Source organism: Crocuta crocuta, unplaced genomic scaffold (genome assembly GCF_008692635.1).
Source record: "Crocuta crocuta isolate KB4526 unplaced genomic scaffold, BGI_CrCroc_1.0 scaffold675, whole genome shotgun sequence".
NCBI classification, from domain to species: Eukaryota; Metazoa; Chordata; class Mammalia; order Carnivora; family Hyaenidae; genus Crocuta; species Crocuta crocuta.
The window spans coordinates 133,186-159,252 of NW_027528796.1; the positions used below are offsets into that span (position 1 = coordinate 133,186).

A 26,067-nucleotide genomic window follows, 5' to 3' on the forward strand; every position below is an offset into this window, starting at 1 on the left:
CAGGAAGCCTTTATGGGTTGCGGCGATTGAGTGACAACCCAGCCAGGATCCAGCTCCTGGACGCTGTCCAGATTCCGGGAGGGTGAAGGAGGCTGGCCCTGGTGGCCCAGAGGACACATGGCCAGGCAGAGGGTTCCTGGCCCCTTGCCCCCCTGGCACAGTGGGCATCCACCCAAAGCCCCTTGCTCAGTCTCTAAGCTGCCAGGGCCCAAGTTCTGGTTTCTGCAGTCCAAACAGGTCGTCACACGGGGGAGTCAGGCTGACGGGGAGCATGACAACTGTGACCTCTGGGTGAAATGGTCACACTCCCGAGCTCTTCAGGTTCTATCGGCTCTGACAGCCTGGCTCGACCGAGCACTGTGGCCTCTGCCAGACGCCGGGTGTGAGCCCCACGGTCGCACTCTGCAGCTCCTGCTCCCTTCTGTCTCAACCACTGTCAGGGTCTCTCCCAGGGCTTCAGAGACACACGGCCCGGGCTCTGCGCCCCGCCTGCCCCACACCAGCTGTGTACGGACGTGCCGGCGGAAGACCGCGCAGGCGCACGACCATCACTGGGTTTATAGTGTTCCTATTCGCATCTGTGCCGACAGGATCTAGAAGGAAAGCTGGCTGAGCCCCAGCCCCGCCACCTCCACAGGACCCTGTGGTCAAACAGCTCCTCGGTCCTGCTCCCATTTTACAGGAGGAAGCTGGGGCCCTTCCAGGCGCACTGCCACAGCCAGCACCTAACCTCTGGTCCAGGGCAACTAATGAACAGGACAACAAAGGCCCCAGGTGAGGGCAGCATTTCCACGGCAGCCGCTGTGTCCAGCACTGTAGCGGACGACATCAGCTTCGCAGGACGCACGAGCAAGCGTGCATCATTACTGCACAGAACGTTTTCCTCAAGAAACGCTGACCTTCCCTAAGAGCCTGAGTCAAAGGTCCCTAGAATTCTGCGGACCGTGTCTGTGTGAGACCACGGAAGGCAGAAGCAGCGTCCAGGGCAACTGAGGAAGACAAAGTCTGCTCCTTGTCTTCATGCAGGGGTCAGAGGGCAGTCCAGGAAGCCCAGTGCAGGGGCAGGTGGGGCATGGCCCTGGACTCGCCCGCCCGCCCGCCGCCTGCACACTGTGCTCCACGCCTGGGGCAGTCTGGTCTGGAGAGAGTCTAGGTCAACAACCCAGGACTGCTAGCTCTCTAAGGCGATCACGCAGACAACTTGAAGGCAGGTGAACTGTCCCAGCTCTCCTGAGGGCTGTGGAGCCACCCGCGGGGGGCGCACACTCACGGGTGGAACGGGCCTGTGCTCAGCACCAGCTGTGGCTCGTCCTCCTCCAGGCTCTGAAACCGAACACTGAACCAAGCTGTAAATCCATGCAGAGTGCCGGCTTTCCTGATCTCAAAATGCAACTCGCCTTTCATTGTCTGTGTTCAAGCAAATGACAAGAGAGGGACATGGTTTGGTAAGCACGTGACAGCACGCCGCAAGAGCTCTCTGTGAGCGAGAATCAGCAACTCACTTCACGAATCCCACAACACCACACAGCGGTAGGCAGTCTACCACCCATTTCAGCCGTTAGGAATCTGTAACTTGCTAGTTTAGCTGAACATAACCACATAAAATTTCCTCCTCAGGAAAGGATTAAAGCTTGCATCATAAATTCAAATGCTGCAGATAATCACAAAAGGTTTCAAGCAATTTGGGCCTTACGTGCCTAATTTTCTGCCCCCAAATTTGAGTGGAATACTTTCTCTTCTCAATTCTTTGCATAGATAGAAAGTTCCAGGCTGGGTCTCTATATTGCAAAACTAACTGCAGACTCAACAGTTCGGTCCCCACGCTGCTTGGCCCACTTGGGCTCCAGCAGGGGCCTCTCAGGCTCCCGCACCTCAGAGCACACCCTTAAAATGAGACATCCCAAATCCACAGGGGCCACCTGGTGGCAACACAGGATAAATGAAAGTATGAAGAATTCTGTCATCAACAGAAGCTAAAAAAACTTAGAAAAACATTTTAATTCAAAGTCCATGATGAAACTGGATAAAATTAGAATCTGAAGATGCTGAAAATATTATACATGAATATAAAGATAGCTGAGGATGTTAAAAAGGTTAACTATAAAGAAATAGTATAAAAATATACAAAAATCAGAATATAAAGAAAAAAGACTGGAAGAATCAAAAGGCAAAAGTTCATGAATTCATTATCTGCACAGCAAGTTGTGGGGTGTGTGTATCGCCTACTTAATGTGACAGGAAGACTCATCTCTCACCTCTAGGTCCGCAATCTGCACAGTTCTCATGTCCAACTGTAATATAGTGCATGGTTCAGAGAGACAGTCTTCCGGTTTCAAGATGTGGTTATACTTCGGCTTCGAAAAAAATTCCTTAATTGCTAAAGATCTAGGAAAAAGTCAGAGGAACTGCTCAGAGTTGGGTACCAGTATCTCGGGCTTTGACACACACGTGCATGACAACAGTCCTCGCTTTTTCTCTTCAGCACTAGCAGGAATTCCAAGCCACAGCTGTGGTGAGGGCACCAAGGCGGGGCTGGGGGGTCCCTGCAGGCAGCCTGGGTCACGGCGGCCCGGCAAGTGTGCAAGCGACGTGAGCACTTCCCACCTCTGTCCCACTCACGGGGTCTGTACATGTGGGAACCAACCTCTACCACGCAGAGCAGGCCCTGACCAGTGTGCCCTCTGCAGTCGTGGTTTCGGTTACTGCAGTCCGGGAGCAGGTGACCCTCCTCCTGACAGGCTGACAGAAGGTCAGCAGGAACCTAAGGCTACTTCACAAGGCCTCCGTCACTCACCTGACTGCATCTCCTCACGTGTAAGTACAGGACAGTAAGATAGTCCACAGGAGGTAAAACAGGCATTCCTGGTCTAGGTCACTCTGTAATAAAGGCCTACAGGTGCCCCTGGAGAAGGGCTTGTGCTGCGTCAGTTAAACAAGACACAGTGCTGGCCTCCCGCAGGCTCATCTTCTTACCGCCCACCCACTCCACTGGCTGAACACCGCACTTGCCCGAAGTAACCTACTAGGTACCACGGAAATGTTTCAAAAATTAAGTGCAGCAGTGACTTCTGAATTAACAAATAAAAGGAAACATTTTATTTTATTTATTTTTAAATATTCTTATTTATTTCTAGGAGAGAGACAGTGTGAGCAGGGGAGGGTCAGAGAGAGAGGGAATCACAGACTCTGAAATAGGCTCCAGGCTCTGAGCTGGCAGTCAGCACAGAGCCCGACGCGGGGCTTGAACCCACGAACCGCGAGATCATGACCTAAGCAAAAGTCGGATGCTTAACCGACTAAGCCACCCAGGTGCCCCAAAAGGAAACATTTTAATAAAGATTTTACAATATGTACATATTTTTAATATTGTTCTGATGATAAAAGACTTATGCATTTATAAGGAATTGGGAAAACATAGAAAAGTATAAAGAAAAACTCTGAGGGGCACCTGGGTGGCTCAGTTGGTTAAGCATCCAATTTCAGTTCAGGTCGTGGTCTTAAGGTTTGTAGGTTCGAGCCCCGCGTTGGGCTCTGTGCTAACAGTTCAGAGCCTGGAGCTGCTTCAGATTCTGTGTCTCCCTCTCTCTCTCTGTCCCTCCCCCACTTGTGCTCTCTTTGTGTCTCTCAAAAGTAAATAAATAAACATTAAAAAAATTAAAAAAAAAAAAGAAAAAACTTGAATCCCCCTAACCTTGCCTTGGTATCTTGATCTATTTAGTCATTTTCTCCCCTAGGGATACATTTAACTATGTTCTTCTGCAAAGCAGAAGCCGTTCTGCACACATGGCTTGTGTCCCACCAGTTCTACCATCTCTTAATCCATCTGATGTATACACAGCAATTTAGGCGCGTTCCTCTGGATAACCGCGTGGCACAGCAGTGGGCCGTGGCCCTGGGACGGGGGGATGCCGGATGCACCCGCGGCTCTGGCCACAGGGCCTCGTCTCCCCCATCACGCCTGCAGCCCTCAGGCACCAAGAACTGCTGTTTTAATTTAATCTTTGCTCATCTGGTAGGCAAAAATGGCATTTCACTTTAATTCGCATTTTAAACACTAATGATGCACAATTTTTTTCAAATATTTATCAGTGATTTTATTTATTTTTGTGACTTGCATACTCCCATGCCTTGGCTATAATTTCACTGGATATTCATCTTTTCTGACTCTAGGATCTGTCAGCTAATAACTTCCTCTAAGTAGTCACTGCCTTTTTAAATTGCATTTATGCTGATGATATACAGACACTGTCAATTTTTATAGACTCAAGTCCAGTGGCTCCTTGCTCCTGCTGACTTTCTGTCTAAGACCTGACACATAGGCCCCCACGGATTCCTACAGTAGATGCAGATGTTTTAACACAAAATTCTTAAATCCACATGGAATTAAATTTCAGTGTATGGTAGGAGAAGCAAAGAAGTTTCAAGGGGCTCATCTATGGTCCCAGGACATTTGCCACCTCTGCCCCTCATGCCCCAACTTTCCCCACACAATTTGTGTGTGTCCATCCCGATCCACTCCTCTGTCTTTTCTGGTCTCAGGAGCACCCCGCCCTCATCCCTGTCTCTGTCGCTTGGACGTTAGTACCTGGCAGCACAAGAACCTCCTCACTGCTCTATTCTAACTCTCCCCGGCCCTTCCTCCCCATTTGTCCTAGATGAGCTACAAAATGGCTCTGCTGAGGACATTCCTCTCCATCGCCTTTGGGATTTGGGTTGAGAGTAGTACAACGATTCAACATGTTAACTGTGAAGACTTCTTACCTTTGCATTATTATTTCTTTTTTTGAATTGTTCAACAAAACCCAAAAAGGCCCAAGGCCGCCATCTTGCTGTCATCTCCCCAGCTGGGCATCGAGCAGGTGTCCAGGCTTATCTGGCCCTCAGCACATAAGCAAAGTTTCCTGCAGTTTCTGACAGGTGGGACCCTGCCTAATTTCCAGGGCTGCGGCTGGTTTCTCCTAACTCCCACGGCATACTCAGAAGGAGAAGCAGCCAGCTTCCGTCACCATCCTTCTTAGAAGAGGCAATATTTAAAATGTGAAGGCCTTATCAGGAAATCATTTTATAGTAAAACCTGACGCTCAATTGTACACGCGCGTCTGTATGTGTAAAATGAGGAAATCAACTGCTCTGGAGCATCGTTTTCTTTGCAAACTATCAGGAATGACTTCACAAAAACATTTCCTGATCCTTTAAAAACTTAAAACTCATAGTAGGAACACCTATTTGTGTGTTAAGAGCCCACATATTTATAAAGGGCCTTGGTTTTAAATGTGACCATATTTTCCCCATTCTATTTGAGAACTTAGATGGCAAAAGACATTTCAACTACCATCACATCTTTTAGCAGTTTAAAGGCCTGAAAGAAATGTGTAAAATTCTGAGGCACGTGAGTGAATTCAGATCAGTCTCATGGCGTGCTCCACCACAGAGGAGTTACGTGGCCGTAGGAGGCCTGCCGCTCACACGGCCAGGAGGACCCGGAGCACCCGGCTGCACACACTCACTTGAGAGCGCTGAGGTTGAACTCGTAGGCGTTGTCCCAGAAGAGGACCTTGCTGCGGTAGTCTCTGTCGGCACTGCAGGGGACCAGGTGCAGCGCGGCCGTGGTCGGCCAGATGACCCCGTCCTCCTTCAGCCACACGTCCCGGGCGTACAGGATCGACTCAATCATGAACTCAAACTGCACAGGAGGAAGACACACGGGGGACATGGTGACTGAGGCCCATGTCTGTGATGCACAGTGTGGGAAGATTTATCTTGAACCCACAGCAGTGAAGTCACAGATTCCCACCACAGCCTGGGGTGGTCACACCAGTTCACTTTAGAATGAATTCAGAACTGGGCCCGGCCAACAGGAAAGATCTCCACTCTCGCCATCTCCCTCACTTACAAGTCAGTTGGTACTCCATTTTTAAGAGCCCCTAAGCACTGCAGCATTTTAATTGTCAATCCCTATAAATTTGGTCTGAGGGATTTTCAGAATTTTCGTAACCCTGGAAGCTGGCTGAAACCCCTTCTTAAAAGCATGGAACATTAAAGGAGGAGCGCCATGGATCCCTGAGCATGCACCCGGACAGATGGCATGTGTCGCTTGCGACGGAGAACAGGGGCCACTAAAGCCCCGAGAGGCCAACCTTTGTGTCTGAACCAGAGAGTGCCAGAGGGTGGGGCCAGGCCCAGGGCACGTCATCCTGCGCTGACGGGAAGCCCCATAAGGGTCTTGTTTTATTTAAATAACTTTAGGCAGTTATTATTGTGGAAGTAACAGTATGTTCAGTATGGAAGATTTTAGAAACTCAGAAAAGCACGAAAATAAAAGTCATGAGTAAACCCAGTGCCCAAAAGAAACCAATGTTTGCCTGGTGGTTTATGCTCAAAGTCTTCTCCTCTCATACACATATATGCACACGTGTGAACATTTTATACAGATCATTTTTAATTGTATTTTTTAAAATCACCAAAAGTAAATCAGTTACTCTATAAATTTTAACACTTGTATGGATCTGTGTAACGACAACCACAATCAGGATACAGAACAGCCCCATTACCCCAAAACACTCCTCATGACATCCTCTGTGGTCACTGCCTCCCACCACGTCCAACCTCTGAAAACCACTAATTTGTGTCAATCCCCGTGGTTTTGCCTTTTGAGAATGACATACAAATGGAATCATACAGTACGTGATCTTTTGAGACCGGCTTCTTTCACTCGTAATATCAACTTTTTCATTCCGAAATGTTCTAATCTGTGCCTTCTATCCTGTGGTGTTCATCTGTCTTTCCTTATTACAGTCTCACACTGTTCTAAGTACTCCAGACACGGTTAGTTACGCCAGTAACGTCTCTGGGGTTTATCCATTTCTGTATCAATAGTTCATTCTTTCCTTTTTAAGTTTATTTATTTCGAGAGAGAAAGAGCGAGCGAGCATGCGTGCGTAAGTGGGGGAGAAGCAGAGGGGGAGAGAGAGAATCCCAAACAGGCTCCGCACCCAGCACAGAGACCAACACGGAGCTCGGTCTCACAAACCGCCAGATCACAACCTCAGCCAAAGTCGAGTTGGACACTTAACCAACCAAATCACCCTGGCACCCCACAATAGTTGGTTCTTTACTGCTCAGTAGGACCCCATTGTGCAAAGGGTATGACATACACAAAGTGGGAATACCAGAAGGAGAAGAAAGAGAAAGGAACAGAAGAAATATCTGAAGCAATAATGACTGACAACATCCTCAAATTAATGTCAGACACCAACCCACAGATCCAGGAAGCTCAGTTTACACTAAGCAGGATAAATGCTTAAGAATAGTATACCTGTTTTTGGCTAAGTCCATTGAACATTCGACTCTTGATTTTGTCTCAGGTCATGACTTCATGGTTTATGAGATCAAGGCCCACCTGGGATTTTCCCTCTCCCTCTCTCTGCCCCTCCCTTGCTCATGGTCTCTCACTCTCTCTCAAAATAAATAAATGAAATTTTCTATTAATTTAAAAAAAGCAACAACATGGGGTGCCTGGGTGGCTTAGTCGGTTAAGCGTCTGACTTTCGCTTAGGTCATGATCTCGCGGTTCGTGGGTTCGGGCCCTGCGTCGGGCTCTGTGCTGGCTGCCAGCTCAGAGCCTGGAGCCTGTTTCAGTCTGTGACTCCCTCTCTCTCTGACTCTCCCCTGCTCATGCTGTCTTTCTCTCTCTCTCTCCTAGAAATAAATAAAAAAACATTAAAAAAAAAAAAAGAAAAAAAAAGAAAAAAAGCAACAACAACAGTATGGGCATATCATTTTCAAACTATAAAAACTCAAAGATAAAGAAAAAATCCTTAAAGACAATAGAGAGAAAAAAAACCACTCTATCCACTGAGTTACAAAGATAAAATTACGTATCACTTCTTATCAGAAACCACATAGGCAAGAGAAGAGTGTGTGGTAGGGTCCCCTACCTAAGGAAAAAAAAAAAAGAACATCTCAAGGGAACCTTGCTATTCGCATATGTGACAACATCCCTCACAATCCTGTAACATGAGACCACTTAATCAGACTGCATGTTTGTGTGTTATCATATATGGGAGTCAAAGAAGTAAAAAATATACATAAAACCATGTCACGTGGTATCTGGGGCTCAGTTCTTTGGGTATGAACCCAACTGAGCAATGCCGCCTGGAATAAAGTTGCTTCCTGGAAAGAAAAGCCTCGGTGTCACGACTGTCTGTGTGAGAATTCTGCTACATTACTTGGGGGCTCATCTGGGATTCAGAGCTGGTGAGTTTCTACCTCCTCTGCTACCGGGAATACAAACCTCAGGGCACAGGGAGAGGCAGCTCCTGGCCCCAGCGGACCATTTGATCTTCAGACTAGCCCTCCCAGGGCACTGGGGCGAGGACCTTGTGTGTACTAACAGAACCCACGAGGCCCAGGAACTGGCTCAGGGAGCGCCTGTCAGATTGGTGAGAATCCGGTTTGTTTTGGCAGACCTGCCCGTAATAGGCAGAAGGGGAGTCTGATCACCTCCCAGAGCTGCACTAGTAATTCCGCAAGGGAAGAGGAACGAAGCTGCAATTCTAAGGCATTGGGCACTGGGCGGCAGGTTGGAGTCGCCATGTACCTGTGTATGGGGACACGTCTCTTGTTCGTTTTCTGGGTCAATGACTATGATAATTAGAGCCAACTGTCTCTGGTTGTTCTACCTCAGAACAGGGACTTCAAGGAACATTCCCAAGCAGCTTCCAAAACTCCTTTCGTTTCGGGGAAATTCCCCCATCTCCTCCCAACTGACATGGACTGCCTAATTCCACTGGTGGAAAACAAAACAAAAGTAACCTGAAGTCTGCTCCTCTGTCTGGGCTGACAAGACTTAAAACTGGGAATTCTCTTTCTCTGCCTTCTGCTGGCACCTCTCCTCTTTTGCCCTCCCTTCCCCCACTCCTTTTCTGCACCACCGGAGAGGGCGGCTTGCCTAACGGACCCCTCAATGCCTCAGGCACCATCAGCTCCTCCGCCCACCCTAGATGTTGAGGAGCGAAGACCACCATAGTCAGATTTCCCCACCAATGTTCCAGGTAAAAATTAGCCATGGGGAACAAATTGTCTTATGTGGACTCGAGTAAAATGTATTCAGTGTTTAACCTAATTTAAGTTTGTTGGTTTGAAATAGACAATGTTTATCAACATTAAAAAAAAAAAACCAGAAACAAACTTTTATTCTACCTAGATTTGCTGAAGGTCAGATAAGCTCCTGTTATCTCTGTTCCAATTTGTTAACAAAAGGATGATGTAAAGTGATGGCTAATTTTGTCTGTCTCATAGTTTTCAGAGGTAATTGTTAAGACAGCTTTCAAAGTTCTTGGTAACCTAAAACGTTAACGTTTTGCTTACATGATAAATTAAGATTGAATTCATCCTGGGGCACCCGGGTGGCTTAGTCGGTTAAGCGTCCGACTTTCGCTCAGGCCATGATCTCGCGGTTCGTGGGTTCGAGCCCCGCGTCGGGCTCTGTGCTGACTGCCAGCTCAGAGCCTGGAGCCTGTTTCAGAGTCTGTGACTCCCTCCCTCTCTGACCCTCCCCTGCTCACGCTGTGTCTGTCTGTCTGTCTCTCTCTCTCTCCTAGAAATAAATAAAACATTTATTTATTTAGATAAATATATGTTTTATATTTAGGACATTTATAAACATATGTTATATATGTTTAGGAGCTCTAAACCTCAACCAACTGTCTGTCAGATATCCAGAGCCTCAGGTAACTCTAAATATAGAAGGAAAGCTGGTTGATTTCCTTCTTAACACCAGAGCTCCCTTTTCTGTCCTCCTTTCCACTCCAGGCCAACTACCCAAATGCAGCATGATGATTAGGGGCACCTCTGGGAAACTTCTAACTAAATTCTTCTCTCAGCCCCTGGGATGTATATGGGGAAGACTAACTTTTTTCTCATTCTTTCCTGATAATGCCAGAGAGCCTTACTCCCTTGCTAGAAAGGGACATTATAAGTAAATTAAGAGACTCTGGTGCTACTAACTCAGGACAGATAAACAATGATGTGAGTTTTTGAAAATTACTGGGTATTATAGGCTATAGATACCAGGGTTCAGGAAAATAGTTTGCTGCCATATCAATTATTAAACTCAATCCTACCTCCTCTCCCCTCCCCCCAAATAAATAAACAAATAAATAAACTAGGGTCTGACACCTAAACACTGTCTCTAGCTCTTGGAATGGTTAAAACAGAGCAGGGCAATTACTATTACCAAGCTCACAGAGCTAAAAGATTATTAAAACACAGCATCAGACCTTTCATTTAGGGAGGGACAAAACTTATCAAATGGCTCAAAAGATGTTTACTGAAAAAAAAATTGTCAAAGACAGTTCTGCAAGTGGTATCAGGCTATGAAGTATGTCTCAAGAACAATCCTTTCAACCACAAACTAGCTCTCCCAGACAATCAAGGAATTGGAGAATATCCAGGAAAAGACACAATTACATCTCTCTCAGTTGCCAAGGTCAAAAAAAAAAAAAAAAGCCAACCTCTGTTTGAATGGGTTAGTACTTTTACTAATTGGGTAGGGGCTTTCCCCTCCAAGTCAGAAAAGGCACAAAAAGTAATAAAAATACTGCCTTATAAAATAATACCCAGGTTTGGCTTATCTAAAAATTTACCTGAAAGTTTTACATATCAAAATAAAGCAGACTGTCTGCCTACACTACGCAAAACTCTAAATAATACCTCATAAGCATTAGATGCTTAAAAAAATTTTTTTTAATTAAGTTAGGGCCAAACTCTTGGAAGCAGAGCCACCATTACTCACTGCTCCTGCTTCTCCATCACCTGGGTTATGACTCCCTGACATATACTGTTTACAAAGTTAGGGTCTCTCCTAGATTATTTGACAAGTTTGGAAACTATAGACATGATCTTAAGATGCCATCTTGTTGGTCAATATAATCTTTACTTTGTGTTATTCTCTGTGTGTCTGCTAATGTTTATGCTGCCTCATGCCTGCCGGCCTTCCTGCAAAACCATACTGTGGGCCACTCAACTGACCCTTGGGTAGACTCTAGCTGCCGGACCCCTGCACCGTCCCTTATCAGCCTGCAGAAGCCAGAACGGTCATCATCCCCTATTCCCCAACAGCAGTTACAGGCCCTGTTCCAGGGAAGAAATAAGTAGGGAAAGGGGTAATATCAGGCAGGGAGAGATAAAGGACCTTCAGGGAGGCAGACTGCAGCTGCAAGTGGGAGGCGGAAACAGCAGATGGGGTTCTCCCTTTATCAAATCCTTTATGGGTGCCCTTCCCCCCATAACCAGGGGCATATGGGGGGAATCTAAATGAGACAGACAATGTAACCCTAAAACAACAGATGCAGGCCCTTGGCTTTACCCTAACCACCTTTCACCACTGGGTCAGAGAACGATTGCCTGTAAATCTGACTATAGACGCTCAGCCCTTTAAACCAGGAGATGCGATACAGATAAAGGAATGAAATGTCCAATCCCTAAAATTCCTCTGGAGGGACCTGTTCACTATCATTTTGTCCACCGCTACTGCAGTAAAAGTAGCTGAAATGGGTCCTTGGATTCACTACAGCAAAGTGAAGCCGGCATCTCAAAACTGGGAGTGCATTCCGGATCCATCAACACCATGCAAGCTGACCATAGGGAAGCAGCAGCAATCCGCAACGCCAGAGGCTCCGGGAGACCGCAGCCCTGCTCTAGTTGCTCCGGAAGCTGACTCATCTATGCACGGCAGAAGCTTGAGGAATCGACGGTCTGGTGAAACAAAAGACTGCCCTTATTTTTATATGTTTCCTTACCGTGATGCACTGTCACACCCTGTTTCTCATTATTATTGATTCTTCCTCTACTCTTTGCCACAGGATTGGCTGAGGCCACCCTCGGCTGGCTAGAAATGTGGTGAGAGGTTTCTGTTAACACGCACCTTCCCTTTGTGGATAGGATACTTCAATGGTACCAACATGAGAAAACAATGGCCATAAGAGACTAAAAATACTAGATCCCCACAAATCTTATAATAAAACGAAATACCTCAGTCCTACTACCAGGGCTTTGCTTCTCAAAAGCTCAATTACTGGAAAAAAAAACTGTCTTGCCTAGTGGGGAAAAAGTTCACCATCATCTCTGTTAAAAACTTAACAGGCCTGGGCCAAAGGTTTTATACCTCAACTGCCCAGAAAACCCAACTGTGGGGGACCCCAGGTCACCTTGAGCCAGATCCCCACCCGTGTCTCACTTCTCTCATCTCCAGAGGCCTGAGACAATGTCAACATAACCACCAAATGACAAATTCTGGGTGGACTGTACTTGAGATGTGGAAGGAGAGCCTACATTATACTTCCCTCAGTCTGGTCAGGGTCATGTGTGCTGGAAACTAGTTGCCCATCCTTCTTCCTGCCCCCACTTGCCAGAGAAAAGCATTTGGGAATTCAAGCGTATGGGGACAGGGAGACTCAAAAAAAAAAAAAAAAAAAAAAGGCAGCATACCTTACAAATTAACAATTCAAAAGATAATAAATGACCTCCCAAGCATATAATCCACTATTATGGCCCTGCCACCTACACAGAGGATGGGTATTGGGGCTACTACATTCCCATTTACATGCTAAACCACATAATTCCACTGCAAGCAGTTGTAAAAATTATAACCAATGAAACTGCCAGAGCTCTTAACTTACTAGCCAAGCAACAACCAGAAATGTACAATACCATCTATCAACATTGCTTGGCCTTAGATTGCGTGCTTGCTTCTGAGAAAGGTGTTTGTGGAAATTTTAACCTGAGCAACTGCTGCCTACAGATAGATGATGAGGGAAAAGTCCTAGAGATCACAGGTCGAATGAGAAAGGTTGCTCACGTCCCAGTCCAGACCTGGAATCCCAGGGAGTTATTTGGAGGATGGTTTTCAACTCCTGGAGGATTCAAAACCCACATGGGAATTACCCTCCTAATTTTAGGAGGGGTGCTTAATCTTACCCTGCTTGGCTCCCCTGGTTGTAGGGTCTGCCTCCAGTCTCACTGAGGCCATAATTTGAAAAAAAGAGATGTCCATTCATGTAACCATATTATAAAAATATAAACCTCTAAACCAAGATGATGCTCTTTGACCCTAAATAGAGGAGTCTGAGCATCAAAGGGGGGGAAATGAGGTAGGTCCCCTCCCTAAGAAAAGAAGAAAAAAGAAATCTCAAGGCAACCTTGCTATTTGCGTGACAACATTCCTCACGACCTTGACCTTGTAACATGAGACCACTTCGCGTATGTGACAACATTCTTCACGACCTTGTAACATGAGACCACTTAATCAGACTGCATGTTTGTGTGTTACCGCATATGGGAGACAAAGAAGTTAAAAAAATACATAAAAAACCATGCTACGTGGTGTCTGGAGCTCAGTTCTTTGGGTACGAACACAACTGAGCGATGCCGGCTGGAATAAAGTTGCCTCCTGGAAAGAAAAGGCTCAGTGTCACGACTCTCCGTGCGAGAATCCTGCTATAGCTGGAGTGAAATATTATAAGCATTGAGAGAGGGGCGCCCAGGTGGCTCAGTCAGTTAAACATCTGACTTCAGCTCAGGTCATGATCTCACAGTTCATGAATTTGAGTCCCATGTAGGGCTCTGTGCTGACAGCTTAGACCTGCTTCAGATCTGTGTCTCCCTCTCTCTCTGCCCCTCCCCGTCCACTCACACTCTATATGTCTCTCTCTCTCTCTCTCAAAAATTAACATTTAAAAAAAATTTTTAAGTGTTGAGAAAAAAAATACCACCAATCTAGAATTACTTTAAAAAAGGAAAGAGAAATAGATTTTCTCAGATAAATAGAAACGGAGGGAATTTGTTGCCAGTACACCTGCCTTGTAAGAAATGTTAAAAAGTTCTTTAGAGGGAAGGACCTGATATAGATCAGAAATTTAGATCTACATAAAGAAAGAAAAGCACTGAAGAAGGAACAAGTGATGATAACATTAAAACTTTTCTTTTTTTTTTAAATTTTTAAATTTTTTTTTTTAAATTTATTTCTAAGAGAGAGAGAGAGAGAGGGAGACAGCGTGAGCAGGGGAGGGTCAGAGAGAGGGAGTCACAGACTGAAACAGGCTCCAGGCTCTGAGCTGGCAGTCAGCACAGAGCCCGACACGGGGCTCGAACCCACGAACAGCGAAATCATGACCTAAAAACTTTTTTCTTCTTAATTGATCTAACAATTTGTTCAAAACAATAGAAACACAGTATCTGACCATGCTTGCTTATGTCTATAAGTATGCCCAGGCTTCCGTATGCTATATATAGGTGAAGTGAATGACAATGTTACAAGAGACAGGAAGAAGATATCAGGATTATTTTGTTACAAGGAACACCATCCATGAAGTGACACAGGGTTACATGAAGGTGGACTTGGATCAGTTGTATATTGCAAACTATAGGGCAACCACTTAAAAAGTTAAAAAAAAAAAAAGTATAATTGATATGCTCAGAAAGGAAAGAAAATGGAGTCATATAAAAAGTCCAATCAAAACCTCAAAAGGTAGAGCACCTAAATATATATACAGTGGATCAGTCACTCGAACAAACCACCCTAAGGAAACACTGATTTAATTAAACTACATGTTAGATCAGATGGCCTGGTAAGACGTACATACAACATTCTCTCCAACAGCAGCAGAACACACATTCTTCTCACGTACACACAGAACATTCTCCAGGAGAGAGCAGATGTTAGGACACAAAAAAAGTCTTAACAAATGTAAGAAGAGTGAAGTCATATCAAACATCTTTTATGACCATCATGGTATAAAACTAGAAAGCAAAAAAAAAAAAGAAGGAACTGGGAAAATTCACAAAAATGTGGAAATTAAATAACATCCCTGAACAATCAATGGGTAAAAGGATTCAAAAGAGAAGTCAAATAATATCCTGAGACAAATGAAAACAGAAACACAGCAGAACAGAACATACAGTGTGCAGCAGAAGCAGGCTGAACAGGGAAGTTTATAGAAATACATGCCTACTTTAAGGAAAAACACAACTCAAATAAACAATGTAACTTTGCACCTAAGGAAGTAAAGAAAGAACTGGCCCAAAGTTAGTGGAAGGAAGTGACAAAGACCAGAGTGGAAATAAATGAAATAGAGACTAAACAGGCACAGGAAAGACCAATGAAACAGAGCTGGTTTTTTGAAGATAAACACATCTTTAGCTAGACTCACCAAGTCACAAAGAAAAGGGCTAAAATACATAAAATCTGAAACAAAAGAAGAGACATTATGACTGCTCTCACACAAACACCAAGGACCACAACAAACTGCTATAAAGAATTATATGCCAACAAATTGGACAATCTAGAAGAATAGATAAAATCCTAAAAAACACACAACCTTCCAAGACAGAATTGTGAAGAAATAAGACCATCTGAACAGACCAACTACTAGTAAGGAGACTGAATTAGTCACCGAAAAATTCCCAACTTTTCCACAACCGGATGGCTTCACAGGTGAATTCTATCAAACATTTAAAAAATCAATACCAAATCTCAAACTCTTCCAAAATACCAAAGGGGAAGGAACACTTTCAAATTCATTTTACAAGGTCAGCATTACCCAAAGCCAGACAAGGACAATTTACAAGGAAATTATAAGCCAATATCGCTGATGAACATAGATGGAAAAATCCTCAAATAAAAATGAGCAAACTTAAGTCAACAGTACATTAAAAGGATCATATGCATAATCAAGTGGGATTTATTTCTGGGATGCAAACATGGTTCAACATAGCAAATCAACAGACATGATACAACCACATTAACAAAATGAAGGATGAAAATCATATGATCATCTCAATATATGCAAAAAAAAAAAAAAGCATTTGATGAAAGTCAACTACATTCCATGATACAGATTCAAAAAACTGAGTATTAAGAGAACATATAACAACATAATGAAAGTCCTATGTCAAGCCTAGATAACACCATACTCAACACTGAAAAGCAGAAAGCTTTCCTCTAAGATAAGAAAGACAAGGATGCCCATTCTCACCACTTTATTCAACATAGTACTTACTGGAAGTCCTATCCAGAGCAATCAGGCAAGAAAAAGAATAAAAACATCTAAAACAGAAAGAAGTTAAACTGTCTCTATTTGCAGATGACATGTTATATATAGAAAATCCTAAAGGGGCACCTGGGTGGCTTAGTCGGTTAAGCGTCCGACTTTCGCTTAGGTCATGAGCTCGTGGTTCGTGGGTTCGAGCCCCGCGTCGGGCTCTGTGCTGACTGCCAGCTCAGAGCCTGGAGCCTGTTTCAGTCTGTGACTCCCTCTCTCTCTGACCCTCCCCTGCTCACGCTGTCTCTCTCTCTCTCCTAGAAATAAATAAAACATTAAAAAAAAATTTATAAAAAAAAAAAAAGAAAATCCTAAAGACTTCACCCAAAAATCAAATTCTATTAGAATAAACAAATTCAGTAGAGTTATAGACTACAACATCAATATATAAAAACTAGTTGTGTTTCTATACACTAACAATGAGCTACCAAAAAGAGAAATTAAGAAAACAATCCAGGGGCACCAGGGTGGCTCAGTTGGTTAAGCGGCCGACTTCGACTCAGGTCATGATCTCGCTGTCCGTGGGTTTGAGCCCCCTGGGCTCTGTGCTGACAACTCAGAGCCTGGAGCCTGTTTCAGATTCTGTCTCTCCCTCTCTCTCTGCCCCTCCCCAGCTCGTGCTCTATCTCTCTCTCTCTCAAAACTATCATAATCAAAACATTGTACTGTCATAAAGACAGACACATAGATGAATGGAACAGAACAGAGAGTCCAGAAATTAACCCATGCATACATTATCAATGAATTTTCAACAAAGAAGCCAAGAATATGCAATGGGGAGAGGATAACCTCTACGAAATGGTGTTGGGAAAACTGGATTGCTGCCTGTACAAGAGTGAAATTGGACCTCTATCTTACAACACACACAAATCAACTCAAAATGGATTAAAAGCTTGAACATAAGACCTAAAACCATAAAATTCCTAAAAGAAAACACAGTGAATAAGCTTAACGCTGATCTTGCCAATAATTTTTTGGATTAGACACCAAAAGCAAAGGGAACAAAAGCAAAACTAAACCAGTAGGACCACATCTAACAAAAAAGCTTCTGCACAACAAAGGAAACCATCATCAACAAAAAGGTAACCTGTGGAATGGGAGAAAATATTCGCAAACCACATATCTAATAAGGGGTGAAAACACAAAACATACAAGAACTCATAACAAATTAATAGAAAAAATTGTTTTTAATTGGACAAAGAGACATTTTTTCCAAAGAAACATACAAATGGCTCACAGGTACATGAGAGGTGCTCAGTATCACTAATCACCAGGGAATGCAAATCAAAACCACAATGACATGTCAGCTCACCCCTGTTATGTTTATCATCAAAAAGACAAAAGTAACAAATGCTAGCAAGAACACGTAGAAAAGGGAACCCTGGAACATTGTTAGTGGAAATGTAAACTGGTACAGCCACTATAGAAACCAGTGCGGAGGTTCCTCAAGAAATTAAAACCAGAAATACCATGTGATCCAGCAATCCCGCTTCTGGGTTTACATCCAAAGGAAATCATTATCTCAAAGACGTATCTGCACTCCCATGTTCACTGAAACATTAGTCATAATAACCAAGTTATGGACACAACAGAAGTCCACTGACAGATGAATGGATAAAGGAAATGTGAAAGAGATATAAATGTGATACAAATGTGATATATACAGATATAGATATATACAATGGAATATTATTCAGCCATGAGAAAGAAGGAAATCCTGCCATATCCAACAACATGGATGAATCTAGAGGGCCTTATGCTAAAATGAAATAAGCCACATAGAGATAGACAAATACTTTGTAGACCATTTCCAATTTATAAAAATATTTCTCAGTTGTAATTTCTCTTGAAGCTCACTTCTTTATCTGTAATCTATCTGTCATCTACCTTCACTTGCATTAAGGTATAAAATTATAAGATACTTAAAGTAGGCAATACGGTGACATTTATATGTGAAATCTTTAAAAAAATTTTTTTAAGTTGAACTCATAAACAGAGAGTAGAAAAGTGGTTACCAGGAGCTCAGGGTTAAGGAAAATAGGAGATGTTGGCAAAAGGCTACAAACTGTCAACTATAAAATGAATAAGGTCTGAGTATTATACGGCGTGGGGACTATGACTGACGACACCATTATTGGAAGTGATGAGTGTGTTAACTCAACGAGGGGAAGCTACTGATAATGTATACAGCTATCAAATCACCGTATTGCCTACTTTAAGTATCTTATAATTTTACACCTTAATGCAAGTGAAGATAGATGACAGATAGATTACAGATAAAGAAGTGAGCTTCAAGAGAAATTACAACTGAGAAATATTTTTATAAATTGGAAATGGTCTACAAAGTAAATATGCAATCAATTTACAAAAATATGAATCTTAAGTTTACATTATCAAAGCATGTTCATGTTAGGTTCAAAACCAATACACCTCTGAGCATTAAATTAATTCACCCTTAATTTATGCTCATTAAATTCCCTAACTTTATTTGCTTAAAAAGAAAACATAAAAGGAAGAGAAAGAGTAGAAGAAAAAAAACTGGAACGACAAATAGAACACAATAACAAATATGATGGATGTACTAATCCAACTATATTAATAATCACTTGAATGTCAGTGGTCTACATACACCAATTAAAAAAACAAAGATTGTTGGATCTTTGAACTATCAAGATCTAATATCAAGAACTAATACCCAACTAAGTGTTGTCTACAAGAAACCTACTTTAAATATACTGACACCTATAAACTAAAAGTAAATGGATGGAGGAAGATATACAATGCTAACACTAATCAAAAGAAAGCAGGAGTAGCTATGTTAATTTCACAGCAGGTTTCAGAGGAAGGAAGTTATCAGAGATAAACAGGGGCATAACATAATAATAAAGGGGTCAATTCTCCAAGAAGACATAACAAACGGTCCTTACCATGTATGTACCTAACAACAGAGCATTAAACTATATGAGGTGAAAACAAATAGTACTGCAAGGAGAAACATTTGAATCCACTAACGTGGTTGGAGACTTCAACACCCCTCTATCAGAAAAGGACAGACCCAGCAGGCAGAAAATCAGTAAGGACACAACTGAACTCAACAACATCATTTATCTGCTGGCTACAATGCACATCTAGAGACCGCTTCCCCCAAAAGCAGAATACACTTTGTTCTCAAGCTCACAGGGAGCACTCGTCAAGACAGACCACATTCTGGGCCATTAAACACATCTGAACAAACTTAAAGGAACAGGAGTCATACAATGTCTACTCTGAGACCACATGCAATTAAACTAGAAATCAATAAGATATTTGGAAAATCAAAAAATACTTGGGAGGCTAAACAACACTTCCGAAAAAAAACACACAGATCAAGGAAGGAATCTCAATAGAAATTTTAAAACTATTTTGAGTGTTGTCAAATTTTTTGTGCATTGGTAGCGTCATGTGATTTTTCTTTTGAAGACTGTTAATAAGGTAGATTATATAGACTGATTTTTAAATACTGAGCCAGCCCTGAACTCCAAAGATAATCTCTTCTTTGTTGTAGTGTTATTCCTTTTATGTATTGCAGGATTACATTTCATAATATTCTTTCGGATTTTTGCCTTTATGAACATGAGTTATTGGGCTATAGTTTTTGGTTTGGGTTTGGTATTAAGGTAATGCCAGTCCCACCAAATGAGATGGGAAGTGTCTCTCCTCTTCCATTTTCTGAAAGACGTTGTTAAGGTCTGGTGTTATTTCTTCCTTAAATGTGTTTGTAGATTTCACCAGTGAAATAATTTAGGCCTACAAATTTCTCTTCACAGAAGGTTTTCAACTATAAATTAATATCATTATTAGTTACTTGATTATTCACTCTATCTACTTCAATGTGGGTGAGTTGCAGAATTTTGCAGTTTTCAAAAGAATTGGTCTTTTTCACCTAAATTACTAAAGTTACGTATGGAGAGAGAGCCACAGAAGGAATAACGATAACTTAAGACTAGATCCCTGTACTTCAAATTCTAGTCTTCTTTCCCAACCTTCCTGTTACCATATGCTTTTCAAAGCCCTCACATAGCTTCTCCCTGCATCCTGTCTTAGATCTATAGCTGCATTCACTGGGACAGACAGAGTGGAGGTGCTTACTCGGTCCTACCTGGAACATCCTACCTGGAGCCAGCTAGGTCATTGCTATGTATGACTTTTTTTTTTTTTTTAAGGTTTTTTATTTATTTTTGAAAGAGAGAGAGCATGAGCAGAGGAAGGGAAGAGAGAGAGGGAGACAGAGGGTCCAAAGTGGGCTCCCCACTGACAGCAGAAAGCCCAATTTTGGGCTTGAACTCAGGAACCTCAAGATCATGACTTGAGCCAAACAAAGCCAGACACTTAACCAACTGAGCCACCCAGGCACCCTGCCACGTATGATTTTTAAAAACAAAATAGGGCCACCTGGGTGGCTCAGCTGACTGAGCATCTGATTCTTGATTTTTGGCTCTGGTCATGATCTCATGGTTCATGAGTTCAAGCCCCACATCAGGCTCTGCGCTGACAGTGCAAAACCTGGTTGGGATTCTCTCTCTCCCCCTCCCCTGCTCATGCTGTGCTCTCTCTCAAAAATAAATTATTTCATTATTTTATTCCAATTTTAGTTTACTATTTTATTCCAATTTTTTAAAAATTCTACTCATATTGTACTTGTTTTGTTTTTAAAAAACCACCAACCTGTCACCAACTTTTGTCTAAGATTATCACAAGTTTAAGATGTGCAGCATGATGACCTGATTTACATGTATTGTGAAATGATTACCATAATAAGTTTAGTTAATATTTATCACTATGGGGCGCCTGGGTGGCTAAGTTGGTTACGCATCCGACTTCAGTTCAAGTCATGATCTCATGGTTTGTGGGTTCAAGCCCCACACTGAGCTCTTTGCTGGCAGCTCAGAGCCTGGAGCTGCTTCAGATTCTGTCTCCCTCTCTCTCTGCCCTTCTCCCACTTATCCTCTCTCAAAAATAGGTAAACGCTAAAAATATTTTTTAAAAATCCATGTGTAAGCGGGCCTACATGGTTCAAACCCACATTGTTCAAGGGTCAACTGGTCTCAACGACTGTCCTGTACGTCACTGACGTCACCACGCTACACGTCACAGCCTCCCTGCTCATTTTCTTGTACCTGCAAGTCTCTACCTTTGACCACGGTCTTCCAATTCCTTCTCCCCAACTGCCTTCTCCCCCCTGGTAACCACAAATTTTTTCTTTTTCTAGGAGTTTGATGGGTGAGTTTTGCATTGTTGTTGTTTTCAGATTCCACATATAAGTGAGATCACACAATTTGTCTCTGACTTATTTCACTTGCCATAGTGCCTTCGAGGTCCCCTCATGTTGTTACAAGTGGTGGGATTGTGGCCTCGAGGCTGTCCTGCACTAAGCAGAGGTCAGTGCCAGGAAAGCACCAGGTGGATTCACTTTACCACGACAAAGCTGCAGCTCTCCCCGAGAAGCTCTGCTCACAACAGCCCCTCCGGACCCAGTCCACACCCCCTGCTCGGAATCTGTAGCTCCCCGGTGTAGTCCACAGCCACCCGCGCGTCCCAGTGCCCCTTACCAGCAGGCAGGTCCCCATCCACTCGGATACCAGCACGTCCACTTTCTCCGGCAGCACCACATCCTCCACCTTCTGCTGGAACACGGTGATGATGTCAGCGAAGCCATTCTGCATGACCAGCTGCCCCGTGTGCTGGGCCATCTCACTGGCTTCCACTGCATACACCTGCACATCACAGAAGTGCCATCAGTGAGGGTCCTGCCATGCAAAGCAGCCTGTCATCTGCTCTCTCTGAGCCCGCTGCTTCAGCCAAGTCAGAGCCGGCATCAGAGCAAACAAGGACAGAAGGGAGGGAGAGTGCCGGACAGCAGGAACGGCAGCTAGGCCACACCGTGCTACCTCCAAAAGATGGAGCCCTGGCAAAGGAGCCACCTCTAACCTTCACTCCCCCTCCTGCCTAACACAGACAGGGGACCGCAGGCAGGAAGAAGCCCCTGCGCCCACACTGGGCTCCCACCGCAGGGGCCTTTCCCGGGTGAGACCCGGTGGCCCAGCTCCCAAACACGCAGCAACACAACCCATAACTGACGCAGGAGCTTCTCAGTACTGGCCTGAGAAGAGTTGGACTTTATGGATATCAGTGGTTGAGACCATTTCAAGTCCAGGTTGTCAGAAGAAGGTCCTATGTGCACACGTTGTGGTTCCGACAGCACCTGAACTCCAGTGGTCACTATACCATAGCTCCACTTGTAAACTAGGAGCTTCACTCACCTGTGTCGGGGGCCATCGTGGGGCTTCAGCTCTGCACGGCCCACACCACAAACTTTAAAGGGAAGAGGGTGAAGGGAAGCCGCCATGTGTCACGGAGAGTGGTCTGTCTTGTCCCTGCCAGGTGGCCCCTGCTCAGTGCAGGGATATCACTTGGACAGTGACCTACACCACTGGCCCAGCCCCAACACAGGGACACACGTGTTTCTCTACTCAACTGAAATAAACATTTTACCAAAAACTATCCCACCACATGCAACTCACTCAGATATTTTCTGTTCTTTCCTCTTCTACTCTGTGCTGTTTGTGGCTCATTAAGTCAACATCACAACCCCGACAGGCTCAGCCTATGAGACACACTGCCCGCTTCGCCGACATGGGGCCTCCGCACACGGGGACCACACCAAGACTAAGCTCAGAAGCTGCTGAAGGGACAGCTATCTCCTACTCACAGCTTTGGGCTGCGCGTGATGTGCACAGAAGAGGCTGATGATCCCAGTCCCACAGCCAACGTCCAGAATCACTTTATCTTTCAGGGATTCTTTATTCTGCAGGATAACATTGTGGTACTTAGTTGTTCGTGGCTGGTCTGCCAACATCTCCAAGTGAAGTTTCTAGAAGAAATACACATGCAGAATCATTGTTTATAATCTGAGCTATGCTGAGCTCTGGTTTAAGAATGAAGATCAGAGACTGAGCTAACCCCCTTGACCCCACTACCCCATGCCTAAAAATATGAGCAATAAAGAGAAAACAAGACCAAAAAAATCAAAGGACTTAAATCATTCCTTCCATACATTCCCTACACCTTCCCAAGAGCCAGGAGGGCAGAAAAGCAGGGGCGGATCACCAAGGGGGTGGTGCAGACATTACCCTCCTGAGCACTGTTCCCACCTGAGACAGAAGGAACCACCAAATTCCCCATCAGGTACACCTTGGCCAAGTATGCACAGAGACAGTGTGGACAAGCCACCAGCAGAGATGCTAGAAGAGGCACACAGGGACCCACCCGAAACTGTAGCTCTGGAGGGAGTAACAACCTCACTGACCCTGAGGGGGTGCGCTCGAGGCCCCCAGCCATGTCCAGAGAAAGGCTCCTCCAAATGGTTCGTGAAGCCGCAAGTGGTAGTCAGAGCCCAGAGAGGCTGCACCCACAGCACCATCCCTCACACCCCACTCCTTAGATCTCCAGCTGCAAAAAACCCAGCCTACAAACAGCATGGCTGAGAGGGGGACAGTCAAGCTACCCAGACTATGTCAGCACAAACAGGAAGTCTGGACGGGGCCTTCATGAGCCCATCACGCCTCCTCATAAAGACACTGAGGACCTAACACAAAAGGGTAGAGGGTCAGAGTAGACGGAGTCAAGACCCAGCCATCCAGCCTGCAGTGATCCACCTTAATAGAAAGTCAGAACTAGGATGCAAATGGGCACCATGCTGATGCCAGGGGAAGGAAGTTAGATGGTGGCATTTTCATCACACAAAATACTGCCAGCAATATTGCCAGAATATTACCAGTAACGAAGAGAGTCAGGTCATAGTAACATGGGAATCATTTTAGCAAAAGGACCTAAAAATTCCAAATATTTTTGTATCTGATAACAAAGCTTCAAAATACACAAGTAAAAACCAACAGAAATGCAACAAAAGACAAATTCACAATTATGATCAATATCCTTCTCTCAGTAGCTGAGAGAAAAGTAGAAAGAAAAATCAGTAAGGGCACAAACTCAAACAATACTATCAACCAACTTAATCTGATATTTATGAAACACTTCACCCAGCCACTTACAATAGTAATACACAAAAACATCTAGGAATAGATTTAACAAGAAAGATAAAGCACCCAGTATGATCAAAACCTAAATAAAGAAATAAAGAATGAAAAAATGAAATAAACTTTAAAACTCTGAGAGGCATAAAACAATGCTGAGGAAATGGAGTGAGTCAGTGTTATGTGACAAACGTGTCACTTCTCCCTAAATTAATGTAAACTTCCCATGCAAAGCCAATTAAAATGCCAGCCAATTTGGCCTGGGGAAAGGTGCACAACAAATGCTAATAAAATTAGTTTCGAAAAACTAGAGACCAGCCTAGACATGAAAGTACTAAAAAATAAAAGGACTGCTAGAGAGAGACCTAGCCTCCAAGATGTTTAAAAACTACAATAATCAAAAACATCTGAAGCTGCAGAAGAAATGAACAGATCAATGAAACAGAACAGAGATTACAGACAGACCTTAAAGATTTAACGTATGATAAATGTGCACTGCACATCATCAGGAAAAAGAGGATTATCCAATAACTGATGCTGGAGCAGCTAGATATTTGTGGGGAAATTAAGCTGTAATTTTACCTTATTCCTTACAACTAGTGAATTCCAGATTGATTTAAATATTTCATTGTTAAAAATGGGATCACAAAAGTAAAGGAAAGTATGGATATTTATAATCTTGGAGTGAAGAAGGTCTTGAAAGTAGGACACAAAATCCAGAAGCCACAAAGAAAAAAAGGGCAAATTAGACCATGAAAATTAGAGTTCCATGGAAAAAGACAACAGGCAGGTGGTAAGTGTAATACATGTAATAAGTACGGGCTAACCAGCTTATCGAAAGGGAAACTGACACAAATAAAAAGAAAAACAAGCAAATTATATGACACTTTACCCCCCCCCCCAAAAAAAAAATAGAAAAGGCCAACAAAATATAAAAGATGACCAATCTGGCTTTAAAAAACAGAAACCAGGGGCACCTGGGTGGCTCAGCCAGTTGAGCGGCTGACTTTGGCTCAGGTCATGATCTTGAGGTCATGGGTTCAGGCCCACATGGGGCTTTTCGCGGACAGTGTGGAACCTGCTTCAGATTCTGTCTTCCTCTTTCTCTGCCCCTCCTCTCTCCCTCTCTCAAAAATAACCATTAAAAAAAAAAATGACAGGGCACCTGAGTGGTTCAGTTGGTCAAGTGACCAACTCTTGGTTTTGGCTCAGGTCATGATCTCAGTTTTTTGAGTCTGAGCCCCACATCTAGCTCTACACTGGCAGCATGGAGCTTGTTTAGGATTCTCTTTCTCCACCCGCCTTCCTCTCTCTCTCTCCTCGCTCTGTCCCTCCCCAATGTGCATTGTCTCTGCCTTTCTCAAAACAAACTTTAAGAGTAAATAAATAAAATAAAAATAACAAACAGAAAACAGAATCAAGAGATACTATATTTCCCTTTTAGGCTTAGAAATCTGGTTTCACTGTGGCGATGTGTGGTTGTGAGATAAGCTTGTACATACTGTTGGTAGGCGTGTAATCAGCCAATCTTTCTGGAGGGCAAATTGGCAAGATCCACCAAAGTAAAACACATATACATGCACCCTACAAATAGTAAAAGGTAAGCAAGATTTATGTAAAAGGAAGTCCATTACAGCATTGCTTGTCATGATAAAAAGTCATTAAATAAGCAAACCACCAATATGGACTTTTTAAAATCAACAAAATGCTCTTTCTTGATAGTTTGAAAGCTCTCATCATGTACATACATCAGGTAGTTTTCATTTACTGTAACTTTTTAAATTGTGAAATGTAACACATCTACAAAAAAGTATATTAAAAAGTGCCTTACAGTCTCTCAAATATAGTTCTATAGGAAACACTTATGACACCAAAGCAGAACACTGCCAGCACCC

At 43.6% G+C, this 26,067-nt stretch overlaps 1 protein-coding gene across 3 annotated transcripts in view; it reads right to left on the reverse strand.

Annotated features, from left to right (window-relative positions):
• Positions 1-26,067, reverse strand: part of PRMT2 (protein arginine methyltransferase 2) — a 38,282-nt gene that overhangs the window by 1,562 nt on the left and 10,653 nt on the right. For all 3 annotated transcript variants that reach the window (XM_077755379.1, XM_077755376.1, XM_077755378.1), the window contains 5 exons: positions 22,849-23,010; positions 21,689-21,853; positions 5,508-5,683; positions 2,256-2,385; positions 1,271-1,407 (listed from right to left, as the gene is read on the reverse strand). In XM_077755379.1, coding sequence (XP_077611505.1) covers positions 1,271-1,407; positions 2,256-2,385; positions 5,508-5,683; positions 21,689-21,853; positions 22,849-23,010 — 770 coding nt within the window. The remainder of the gene's footprint in view (positions 1-1,270; positions 1,408-2,255; positions 2,386-5,507; positions 5,684-21,688; positions 21,854-22,848; positions 23,011-26,067) is intronic.